The sequence below is a fragment of the Eptatretus burgeri genome, chromosome 4 (genome assembly GCF_056783735.1).
Source record: "Eptatretus burgeri isolate ZD-2024b chromosome 4, Ebu_testis_v1, whole genome shotgun sequence".
Classification (NCBI taxonomy): Eukaryota; Metazoa; Chordata; class Myxini; order Myxiniformes; family Myxinidae; genus Eptatretus; species Eptatretus burgeri.
Window position 1 is genome coordinate 121,796,106 of NC_140964.1, and position 13,387 is coordinate 121,809,492.

At 40.1% G+C, this 13,387-nt stretch overlaps 1 protein-coding gene across 1 annotated transcript in view; it reads right to left on the reverse strand.

Annotated features, from left to right (window-relative positions):
* The window catches only part of LOC147029002 (uncharacterized), a gene marked incomplete at its 3' end in the record, with an annotated part of 25,337 nt that extends 14,479 nt beyond the window's left edge, over positions 1-10,858 (reverse strand). Inside the window, exons 1-2 of the mRNA XM_085876573.1 lie at positions 10,621-10,858; positions 7,871-7,979 (exon numbers count right to left, since the gene is read on the reverse strand). Coding sequence (XP_085732699.1) covers positions 7,871-7,979; positions 10,621-10,858 — 347 coding nt within the window. The remainder of the gene's footprint in view (positions 1-7,870; positions 7,980-10,620) is intronic.
* Positions 10,859-13,387: the final 2,529 nt, after the last annotated feature.

The following is a 13,387-nucleotide window of genomic DNA, read 5'->3' on the forward strand; positions in this document are numbered from 1 at the left end:
TATCAAAAACTTTTCGAGATTGGTAAGTAGTCAATTTATAAATCAAAGCATAAATCATATCCTTGTAAGAGATGTCTAAATATCTTTCGATCTCAACAAAGACTTGATAAACATTTAAAGTATTGTTCTAATCATAAGGCAGCAGTTGTTGAGGTGCAATAGCCAGGAGAGAAAGTTGTATTTAATGAAACAAATAAATGTATAAAACACCCATTTGTAATATATGCTGATTTGAATATTTTTTAAGATATCAAAAGCATAATCCTTGTTGGTTTTGTTATTACATTAATCATCTGTCATAAGTAAATATGATAAGTTGGAGTTGTATAGAGGACTTGATGCTGCAGATGAATTTGTTAAAAGGATTGAAGATGATTGTATTAAGCGAACTAAAATTACGTCAAGAACAAATAAACCTCTTGACTTATCTCCTAGTGAAGAGAAAGAATATGAAGAAGCAAGGATTTGTCATGTATGCTCAGAGGCTTTGGTAAAATCTGATAAATAGGGTTGGAGGTCATAGTCATATAACGGGGAAATTTCGAGGAGCAGCTCATAATAATTGTAATCTTAATTATAGAATCCCTACATTCATACCTGCATTGCTTCATAATAATTGTCATTATGGGATGCATCTCTTCATCAAAGAACTAAGTAAGACTCCTGGAAAGATAACAGCAATTCCTCATGCAGATCAAAATTACATCTCATTTACAAAACAGGTTTATACTCGTGAAATGGATGGAAATACAATAATTAGATTTCTTAACTCTCATAAATTTATGACAAGCCCTCTAAATTCTTTGGTTTCAAACATCTCCTCTTCCGATACTTTCTAGTCAAATTAGGACTGAAACGGACTTGGGTAAAGACATTTCTCTTCTTACTAAAAAGTGCATTTACCCATTTGGTTATATGGATTCCTTTGAAAGATTTAAAGAAACAATTCTTCCTCCTAAAAAGCGTTTTTATAACAAGTTTTTAAGATGTCATATTATGGGTGAAGAATATGAAAGAGCAAAACAAGTTTGGAAAGAGTTTGAGACAAAGAATATGGGTGAATATCATGACCTTTATTTAATAGCTGTTTTATTACAAGCTGATGTGTTTGAGACCTTTAGGGAAGTTTGTTTTAACAAAGATTCCTATGGACTTGATCCTGTCCATTATTATACATCTGGACTAGCCTGGAGTGCTGTTAAAAATTACAAAACAACCCCTTGATTTTCTCAGTGATGTAGATATGCTCTTGATGATTGAGAAGGCTAAAAGAGGAGTAATTTCACGACTTTGTTCAAAGAGATATGCGAAGGCAAATAATAAATATCTTTCATACTTCTCACCTGATAAGCTCATATCTTACTTCATGTACTTTGATGCTTATAACTTGTATGGCGGGGAAATGTATGAATCTCAACCCGATGGTAATTTTAAATGGGTGAAAGAATACGAGTTCAAATATATATTCGATGATATAATCTCCACAAGTCAAGATTTAGATAAACGGGATTTTGGGTATTATTTTGAAGTGGATTTAAACTATCCTAGAAAACTTCATAACAAACATAAAGACCTTCCTTGTGGAGATGGAAAAGAGATCCCCAATCAAGAGCTATTTGGTGGTTATCAACATTTCTTCAGTTCTTCAAATGCGTTTCAATATATTCCTACAACGAAATTGCTAACAACATTGTTTGAAAAAGAGAAGTATGTTTTACATCAATGAAATATCAAGCAATTTATAGAAGCAAGACTAAAAGTTAAAAAGGTAAATTGGGCACTAAAGTTTAGTCAGTCATTGGTTAGGTAAATATATTGATTATAAACGAGGATGAGAACAAAGGCTAATTATGATTTTGGGAAGGACTTTTACAAGTTGATGAAGAATTCTATAGTTGCTAAAACAATGGAAAATATAAGAGACAAAATGTGAGACTTGCTACGACTTGGGAGCAGGTGGAGAAGTTGACAAATATACCAAGCTTTAAAAGTGTCGAAATATTTACAGATAATTTTTGTGCTGTTCATTTGAATAATGAGAGTATAAAGATGGATAAACCGGTTTATGTGGGAACATCTGTTTTCGATCTTTCAAAGTATTTATAATAATCTCAAGAAAATATATTGTGAGAATATTTTATTGCTTTTTTGGATAAAGATAGCTTCATACTTGAGATAACTACATATGACGTTTATAAGGATATGAAAGAAGATTAAGATATTTATGATACAAGTTATTATGATCCGAATAACCAGCTCTTTTCGAATAAGAATGAAAAGATTATTGGTCAATTTCGAGTTGAATTAAGTGAAAAGATACGAAGTAATTTGTAGGTGTTCGATCAAAGGCATATGCTTATAAATCCTTAACTCGAGGGTTAAATGAATTCAAATGTGAAAAGAAACTTAAAGGTCTTAAGAAGAGTGTATTAAAATAGACCATGAACTTTCAACATTACCTTGAATGTATATGGAAGAGAAAAGATGTTTATAGTGAGATGAATCTTGTTCGAAATTATAAACATGAAATATTCTTAGAGACTGTTTGTAAGAAAGCTCTAACAGCATTTGGTGATAAAAGATATATGATGAGTGATGGAATAAATACATTACATTATGGGTTTAAAGTATAAGTATTTATAAAAATGTGGTTGGGGGTTTTAACGGGATACCGTCACCTTTTTAAAAAAATTGATGAATAAATTAAGCTATTCCTAAAAATAAAACACAAACAAATATTTATAGGATATCTATTTGATGACTCAATTTGGTGAAAGAAATGATCATATGAAAGGAAGTCGAAGCCCAGCCCCACAGGGAAGTCGTGTTTGACGAAGTAATGGGTTCCGGTTTGAAAAGGAGAAATATGAGTGAGCCAAAGCGAGCAAATATTACGACTTTGAGAAATGGGACACATTACTGTGTCAAACCCTCCCTTTCGACACTACTCCCCAGTCAGAATTGTTAATTCCACTGAAAGAGTACATTACCAATTTTAACTCCCACAGGGATTTACCAAAACTATCTGAATTATTTTTCTCACATCATGGATAAATTATGCAAGTGTTTACGGAAAGTCCCGATTCAGCAGGAAGTAGTAACTTTGCTTGCACATTGCCAATTGTAAAGGGAAAGGAAGAGAATTTAACAATGTCAAAGCTTTGCTATTTTTTATTCCTCATGGCTGAGTCATGTGAACTACCCTGATTGCCTCGTGACGGAGTCCATTCACAAGGCTAGATACATTGTCTGTGAGAAGATATTCGATATCTGGAATATGAGGCAAAGCAAGCTTCGGAGTCACGTGAGAGGCGCCAAGCACCAAAGCATAATGTCGCACGTGATTGCAAATGACTGGTCTAACTCGTGAGTCACGGATTTTTTTTTTTAGCTTCCAGGACAGGCATTTATACTTCATTTGTATTTTGTTTTTATTTATTGTCTGTCTTCCCAAATTTTATTCAAACATTCATCGATATTGATTTGTTCAATCAAAAGACGCAGTAACTTGGACTTTTTTTAATGTATGTACAAGTGACATTGGAAAACCAAATATCACTTGTACAACAAAAAGGTGTATTAAAATTTCTGGAATACAATATATTTTTGTTTTTGAAAACTCCTGGGAATTAGGTCTTCCATTGCTGTATAAACCATGTTTATAATTACTTCCACCACCAAAGGTGAAGGAGGTTATGTTTTCACCCCTTTCTGTCTGTTTTGTTTGTTTGTGTGCAGGATATTTCAAGAAGTTGTGATTGGATCCAGATGAAATTTTGTGGACTGGTTGAGTGTGTGACATGGACAAACTGATTAGATTCTTGTGAAGATCCAGATCCTGATCCAGTTACTAGAATTTTAAAAGTGATTCTTCACCATTGAGAGATGGGGCTAAACCGATATATAGCAGGATATATCAAAAAGTTGTGGACGGATTTGGACGAAACTTGGTGGATGAGTTGAGTGTGTGGCAGTAAAGAATTGATGCGATTTTGGTGAAGCTCCAAATCTGGATACGATAATTATTTAATTTCAAAAGTAATTCTTCACCATTGAGGGAAAATCCAAAAACGATATACAGCATGATATTTCAAAAATGTATTGGGCTCGATATCGTCTCGTGGATCAGGCATTGCGTGGTGCAGCTATGCGCTCTACTGAGTGCCCTTATAGTTTTGCAAAGGATTTTAGACTACTCATGTACTGTGCAAGAAGTTTTCATTACTGTGCATTGATCTTTCACTGATAGTTTCTTAATTTAAATAAACAAACCACCTACAATAGTTCACAGAACATAAAGTTCTCATGTGAGACATTACAATACCTTGTGCTGTCTTGCACCACACCACTCAAATTAAAATTGGTGATTCTTCTCTTCTTCTTCCTCTTCTTCTTCTTACTCCGTTATTAACCTCCGCCATCGAAGATCGGAGGTTACTGTTTTCACCCCTTTCTGTTTGTTTGTTTGTTTGTTTGTGAACAGTATTTTGGAAAAACTTCTCGACGGATTTCGACGAAACTTGGTGGGGGGATTAGGTATGGTCCAAGGATAATGCCATTAGATTTTGGACTTGGTCTAAAATCCAATATGGCCGCTATGGCGGCCATTTTGAAAAATATATTTGTTTTTTTTTTTGCATTTCTACATGTTTTGAGTGATTTCCAACCCCCCCCCCCCTCAAAAAAAAATGTTAGAGAAAAAAATATTTTTGCAACTTTTTTTTCAACAAAATTTCGATTTTTTTTTTTTTTGCATTTCTACATGTTATAAGTGATTTCCAACAAAAAAAAAACATGCCAAAATTATAATTGCGGCTGATTTTGGAACTTCAGGTGGATATACCCACGTAAAATCAATTTCTGTCTCATGGAATCTAGTTATGACGAATGAATTGAGTATGTAAAAGTTAAAAGTAAAAGGGAAAGTTGCAAACTATAACTCTGTGAGCACTGTTGACGTCAAATTGAATGAATAGGATATCAGGTTCACTTGAGTGACCTAGCAGTATTGGCGGCGGAGGTTTTGCACTCTACCGAGTGCTCCCCCTCTAGTTATTATTATTTTCATTATTCTTCCTCTATTATTATTAAATGCCTTGAGAGATGCACTTTTTTTGGCATCCAATTTCTGACTTCTTTTTGGTATTTTCAGTTGTCGTTGTCGGCGACTAAACCGTCTCCCCCAACCAGGTTTCCTGGTAAGGAGGGTGTGTGGACATGAACACCCAGCAGAATTAAAAAAAAACCTGTCAAAGGGTGGAGTCGCTCCTTGTGAGTCAACGGCCATCCATATCTGGTACCCAACTGTCTGTGGATGTCCTTTTGCAGTTGAGTTACCTTTTTCTCCGAGGTTGGTGGCAGGATTTCCACTCGAGCCACTGTAAAACACAAACAACACAAAGAAAACTGAAAACTCGCTCCTTGGGAGTACCTCCTATGCAGCTGCCCTGCACAGGGCAGCTCAAAAGATTACGGGATTGGTGCAAAGCCTTCGGGACCCCCATTCTTTGATGATAGCAGGAAAAGTATGGGGTAACCTTCCTGGGTCGGGATGCGGTAGTGTGTGTTGGCGTGGTGATGAGGTGTCATGCACCTGACAGCAGTCTCCTTGGGTTAACCTGGGTTTAACCTTAGGTTAACCCACCTTCGGTGGGTGACTAGAATGTCCTATCCTTAAGGATGATCACCTGTCTTTGCTATCATTTGAGTTCCAGCGTTTGAACATCGGTATTGCAGCATTCACTGAGGTTTGGATACCTGATAGTGGTGAGATCATGACGGGTGGTTACACCTACTTCTGGCCTGGTCGCTCTGGTGACAATCATGACCAAGGACTTGCTGTAGTTGTGTCCAATAAGCTGAATCCCATGATAATTGAGGTAACACTAGTCAACAAGCGTATTATGAGACTGAGGATTCGTCCCTCCCTCTGTGGGTGTCATTTCCCTGGTCTCTGCATATGCTCCGACTGAGGTGAGTGATCCCACAGTGAAGGACGCATTCTATGCTGCGCTCGAGTCTGTGGTTGATCAGTGCCCTCGGCAAGATACTCTTCTTGCTATGGGGGTTTCAATACATCAACTGGCACTGATGGAGATGGTTATGAGATATATGTTGGTCCCCATGGGTCTGGAACTGTGAACCAGGATAGTGTAAAGTTCCTTGACTTTCGAAGAAGTCGTGCACTCCAGGTGGCTGGTTCATGGTTTCAACACCCACAGCCTCATCGCTGGACTTGGTAGTCCAATGCTGGTGATGTGGCAAAGGACATTGACAATATAGTTGCTGTAGGATACTCCAGAACTGCAGGGTCTTCCAAAGTGCTCAGTTCCTCTACCCACAACAGGCTTGTAACTGAAGTTACACCTCAAATCCAGGAGAATGGTTCCATCCCAGCCAAGGCTGGATGTTCGCAAGCTCAGTGTTGTGAGGGGAGCTGAGGAGTTTGCGAGTGGGTTGAGCGTGGATTTTGGTGGTTTGGGTGTTTCAGGGAATCTTGAAGAGTTGTAGAGTGCATTCAAGACGACCCTCCTTGATGTTGCTGGCAGATATCTTGGAACCCACCGTCGGGCAAAGAAGAACTTTGTCTCCCAAGGGTACATTGGATACCATTTACCAGAGTCGCAGGGCTAAGCTTAATGGCAGAGTTGAGCTGTTCAGGGAGCTGAGGTGTCAAACTGTACGTGCACTGACGGTGGATAAGGAGGCCTATGTTAGAGGAATCTGTGAGGGGGTCGAGCATCGCCTTTGATGCTTTTCAAGTGATTCTTTTCCTACTTTTGGAGGAATTCGTATATTGCGTTCCTCCAAGCCCATCCCTCGGTGTACTGCGATTACATCGGAGGGTGGTGAGTCTGAAGTGAAGGCGTGCTGGGACGGGTACTTTGAGAGACTGGGCCAGGCTGACCCACAAGCTGTTGAGTTGGATGTCAGGGGTGTCACTATCCCTGTTGCTGACCTTCCAATCAACTATGATCCATCTTTGCTTGTGTAAACACAAGCTGCGGTGAATCAATTGAAAGGGGTTAAACTCCTGGGACATGTGGCATCCATGCTGAACTTCTCAAGGCTGGTGGAAATGCTGTACTTGTGTCATTGCATGCAGTTCTGTGCTCTGTTTGGAACACAGGCATCATCCCAACTGACTGGAAGAGGGGCCTTGTCTCTCTCTGGAAAGGGAAGGGTGATCGCCAGCACTGCAACGACTACCGCGGGGTGATGCTGCTCTCAGTGCCGGGCAAGGTCTTTGCTTGGATAATTATTGATAGGCTTCATCATCATTTGCTTGAGCAACAGCACCCAGAGCAGTCGGACTTTACATCAAAGAGGTCAACGATTGACCATATCCTTGCTCTTTGGGACCTCACCGAACAGACACGAGTTTCAGCAGGGACTGCTCACAGCTTATGTTAATCTCCGTAAAGCATTTGATTCAGTGACTCAGGATGCCCTCTGGAGAATTCTGGGTCTTCGTGAGGTTCCGCCAAAATCGATCAATCTGATTTCTACACTATACTCTGGCACTGAGAGTGCTGTGAGGTGTGCTGGTTCCATCTCTAACTTAGTTCCACTTGTTACTGGAGTTACTCAGGGGTGTGTACTGGCCCCACACTTTTCAGTTCTTGTTTGGACTGGATTCTGGAGAGGATGTTGGAGAGATAAAGTTGAGGTGAATCGTTTGAGAATGTCAGGATCTCTGACCTTGATTTCGCAGATGATGCAGTCATCTTTGTAGAGATTCTTTGTATTCTTATGGGGGCCCTCAACGCGCTGAATGAGAAGTCGGAGCTGCTGGGATTATGGGTTTCCTGGGTCAAAATAAAGATCCAGGCTTTCAATGACATCTTGGATGCTGCCGTCTTGTCTGTACCTGTTTGTGGTAAGGATGTCGAGGTAACGGAGAAATTCACTTCCGTTGACAGTGATATTCATGTCTCCGATTGCTGTGGACCAGAGGTCGATCGGCATCTGTGTTGGGCCTGGGAATCATGGATTCACTGGATCATGGGGTGTGGTTCTGTTGTTATCTATGCAGGAGGACAAAAGTCCGAATCATTAAGTCCTTGGTCCTTCCAGTCTTGCTCTACTGATGTGATTCTTGGACCCTGACAAAGGTGCTGAGATGGATACTTAAATCATTTGGTACCAGGTCTCTTTGAATACCTCTGAAAGAAGGACAAGAATCACTTGACCACAGGTGATGCTCTACCCCTTCACAGATTCCTCTCACATAGGCCTCCTTGTCCGCCCTCAGCGCATGTGCAGTTTTACGCCTCAGCTCCCTGAACAGCTCAGCTCTGCCATTGGGCCTGTGACTGGTCAATGGTATCCAGTGTCCTTTGGGAGGCAAAGTTCTTCTTCACCTGACAGTGGGTTCCAAGACATCCGCTGATAACATCAAGGATGGTCGTTTTGAAGGCACTCCACAATCCTTGGCTATCGCTGGTCGGACTTTGTGTCCAACAAGCGGTTGCTGAGAGAGACTCAGATGAGATTTGTAACCTGTATAGTCCTTGAGTTTTAGCTGTGGCTGTATGGACATGTGGCTCGATTTCCTGACGCTGATCCTGCTCACCAGACTCTCTCAGCGAGGGAGCCTTGTGAGTGGAGGAGGTCATTGGGCCAGCTTCATGCCTCGTGGTTGCAGCAGGTGGGTCGGCATTTCACGGAGATCGGGATCGGCCAGTCATCTGCCTGGGGGCGATGGCCAGACAGAGGCGCCCAGAATACCTGTGGAAAGTGGTTGCAGCGACGCGCTGCTCCGGCGCATGCTTCCATACATGACCTGATGCTTAAAAGGTCTTATTCTCGATGAAAGGTTGAAGAAAGAGGTCTTAGGTTGTTGCGTTTCATTTGACCTCCTGGCTCATGATGCAGGGAAGCAAACTTTAAATGACAAATCATAAACTGCAAACACCAGGTTCAAATCCCATGTGCCATATGTGCTTGCTTATCCATTGTTTACTCATGTTCTGCTTTTTTTTCTTTTTTAATATCATCTACTTATGATGGCATCATGCGATCTTTCCAGGATTTTCAATGTGGCATAGCATCGACTAAATCAACGCCCCTCAAGCTGGTGTCCTCAATGATGTCTTACATGGTAGTGATGAGGCGACCTCTTCTCCGTGGTTCTTCGTGCCTCCAGAGTAGAACTTTCTTTGCAAGTTCTTCATGTCACGTCACATGACCAGCAATGCGAAAGCAGCGTTCCCTCACAATAGCAGATAATCGGGGCAAACAACCACATAGATCACTATTAGTAATGTGGTCTTGCCAAGAAATGTTCGAAACTTTTCTAAGCAATCGGGTGTAGGTACCATCCAGTGATTTCTCCAACGTTTGGGTCAAGGTCCAGGATTCACACCCAGAGAAAAGGATCGACTCAACTGGTTTTGAAGACCCTTGGCTTACTCCGTCTGCGAATTGGAGATCTCCAAACCTTATGGAGGGTGTGAACTGCTGCCCAAGCCTGAGCTTTTCTGCATTTTCAGTCATGCTGCGTGTTGGTTTGGGAGCCGAGGTATTTAAAGTCATTCACTCTATCGGACTTCCGGCGACTAAATATAGCGCACTCAGCCGAAGGATTGACAATGTATATGCTTCTTTTCAGCATTGAGTATAAGCCCAATATACTGAGCAGCAGTTTCCACCTTGTGAAGTAAGAATTTGACTTCACTTAAGATGTCTGAAAGGAGCGCTATGTCGTCAGCAAAGTCAAGGTCAGAAATGTGCTGGGCTGGATGTCTGCTACTTTGATGCCAGGAGAAAGATAAACCATCCCAGTCTTCAATCACAGTTCTTCAGGCATATTCCAAGACAATGGTAAACAGGTAAAGAGCAAGCAGGTCACCTTCAAGAATTCCAATGTCAATTTGAAAAGGTGCAGTCTCTCCTTCAGTAGTTAATACCACTGCAGAGGTATCTTTAAACATAATTTGTATGGCCTTCACAATCGACTCGGGGATGCCATATGCATGTAAAATTTGAAAAAGTTTTTTTCCCATCAATGGAGTCGAAGGCTTTCCTGAAGTCTATGAAGATAACAGCAGCCTCTTTTTGGTAGTTGCGTACTTCCTCAATAATGTGCCTGAGCGCAAGGATTTGAGAAGATGTGGATCGAATGGGCCTAAAACCATTTTGATTCGGGCGTAGGATATTTTTTTATAGGGCAAATTCTGTTAGAAGGAGGCGATTTGTAAATTTTTGCTGCTGTTTGTGTTAATCTTATTCTACGGTAGTTTTTAGGAAGCGTTAAACTTCCTTTCTTGGGTATTGTTACAGTACCTGCCTTCCCCCATTCTGGAGGGCACTTTCCAAGGTATGTTTTGTTGCATAATTTCAGCAACATGTCTGAAAGTTTCAGACAATATGCTTCAGACATGTTTTCTTAACTTCGGAAGTCACCAGACTTCGATTGGGATGCCATGAAGACTGGGGGCTTTTCCAAGTTTCATTTGTTTCATTGCTGTGTCAAGTTCTACTGATGAAAAGATGCCAGCAGTAATGTTGGAGTTGACCTCAAAAACTGGGATCGATTGGATTGTTGGGTATTGCTGGTATTATCAGAAGAGAGCAGTTTTTAGAAATGAGTTTTCCAGGAATCTAAGCGATTCTTACTTTGGATAAAAACCGTTTTAGATTTCTTTCCAGAATGATGTTTCACGAGGTTCCAGGTGTTATTTGCACTGATTGATTCCCCCTTGTCAAAGCCCCCCAAAATATTGTGAAACCACTTTCCCTGGGCTTCATCGAACATATCACATAATGCAGCTTGTGTTGTCGATACAGTCTCAGGTTGTGCGTTGAGGACAGCATCACAGGCAGCGTTTACTTCAGCAGTTCCTTGAACACTCATTCTAACATGTTTTTGTGGTGCCACTGTCGTCAAACCAACTTTATTACATATATCAACGAAATCTTTATATGTGCATGACTGATTTCTTTCCAATATATCCCATTCAGTCGAAATTTGATTTTCAATTTGGGAGGCTATGCAAGGTTTGGTAGAGGTAATATCCCAATGAAGTCTGGACCTTTTCGTGTTTTATTTTTTGATTAAACACCACGTCTTATCTTTGCACAAACGATTCTGTAATCTGAGCCAATCGGGTCTGATGAAGAGTGAGCTTGAAAATCCATGATGCTGTCACTCCATCTTTTACGACATAGGAGGAAATCAATTTGAGATGTAGTTTTGTTTGGCGCACAGAATGGCCAGAGTCTTGATTTGGGTTTTTGAAGGAGAATATTAGTTATTAAAAGGTCATGCTGATGAATGAAATCAAGAAGGAACTATCCATTTCTTTTGGTGGAGCTATGGTAAGAAAAACCGTTTGACACCTGGGCATTAAAATCCCCTCCAAGCTTAAGACAAAAATGTTTCGGGATCGATGACACTATCCATTTTCAGCTTTCGTAGAACTCCACGCTTGATACAGCACTGACATTGGTTGGAGAGTAGCATGATACAACATATGTTTTAGGGTTCCCTTTCAATATTGCTCATGCAATCTGATCTGATATTTTGGTGATTGATATGAGGTTGTTGAGTAAGGACGATTTGACGATTATTCCAACTCCACCAATTGCTGCTCCTATTCGACTACGTGTGGCAGAAGCTGTAAACAAGATGGATCTTCCAATTATGGTGTTTTGAATATCTGAGTCCAATAGTTGGTGAACTAGTCTCTGTTCTTGAATACAAATCGCTGAGCTATTGAAGTCATTTATGTGCTTGTCATGTTCTTCAGTTGCACAAGTGGAAGAAAGATTATGACATTTGAGCTGCCCAAGAAACAAAGGTTTCTTCGGGTGGCAAATTCCTTTCATTGCTCTCATTTCAGATGAGATCCGTCCTTGTGGGTTTAGGGTCTCATTGTCATAAAGGGCAGTAAACCTATGAGATGAATAAAAGTTTGAGGCAAGGCTTGAACCCTGGTGCTGTTATACAAACTCATCATGCTTTCAACTAGCTATGACGATGGTACATCACCACTACTACTGAAGGATGTTCTTCCAATTAATGTTAAACTTCACTGGTGTACTCTAATATCTTTGGCTTTATTGGGATGTAGGTATAAACTCTTCAGATATGAGCCTTAATTCACTGTAAATTCACAATTTATTCCATCCTGACTTGAAACATCATCATGCTCCGACTGACATGGTTCTCAGCTCTTTCCAAGATGAGAAGTCCCTGATTCCAATACATCTTGGCCAAAATCGTATCTCAAAGAAAGATCTTCCAAATCCAGAATGTTCTTTCATTCAGTCAATGAAAACCACTTGTCTAAAAGGAGACTTTCAAAATGACATCCACCCCAGATTGCTCCGCACGCATGCACAGAAACCCCGAGAAATGGTGGTGTTCGGTGCATCATAAAGTATATTGTGTTTGCTAGATAAAGATTTCTGCTTTAAATGGCTTGCAAAGCTTCAAAAAGAAGGTAAAATACTTGGAAAAGTATCTGCGAGGAAGGACTTGGAGAACTTTCTTAGCTTTCTAACGATACTGTGCATCATCACCTCGTCATGGTAACCAACTATTCAGCAAAGGACATCTTCACAACGTGAAAATACGCCAAGCTTGTGCCAGCTACATTTACATGGGAGCTGGATGTATTGGGTAGAGAGGACACCGTATCTGGTTTTGGATGCTTCTGAGCACTGACGGTAAGGACATATCTGGGGCTTGTGAATGTACAGAGGAAGTTTTCAATGATGATATTTACTATGAATCATTTAATTTAATACTATTAATAACAAACGTCAATCCCCAACTCTTTAATACTTTGAAATAGACGCATCTGGGTCCGTCATAAAGAGGGAATTAAAAATAAAGCAGATGGTGCAAATCAAGCAACTTGTAATCTTTTGACTAGTCAAAAGCATTTATTAATTGCATACAACACAAAAATCTGTACAATATCTTAATTGGAATGTGTTTCCAGAAACCTGGTTAAATTGACGACGACGCTGTATGAACATCGAGTCAGTTGTCAGAACTATGTGGGGAGATGGTGATTCCTTTGGTGTTGGACAAAGTGTTCAACGGGGATACACTTCATCCACATTTGTGGAACGAATTACGATGGTCACTATTCTCAATCACAATGTGGGGGGGATTTCCATAGAAGGAAAGAAATTGAGTAACTTGATGATACAACTTTGCTAGCAGGAAGTGCTATCGAGAGTTATGGGTTTGACTGGAAAAAGTTTTTTTTTTTTTTAAATAAAATAAAATTTCTGAAATTTTAGCAAAACTAAAGTGATGATTATAAATCAAATACAGGGGAATATAACTATTCAGACAAGTGGAGAAGTCAAAATTGCAGAATAATTCAATCTGAGAGTCATTACAAACAAGTGTGATGGCACGATAGAA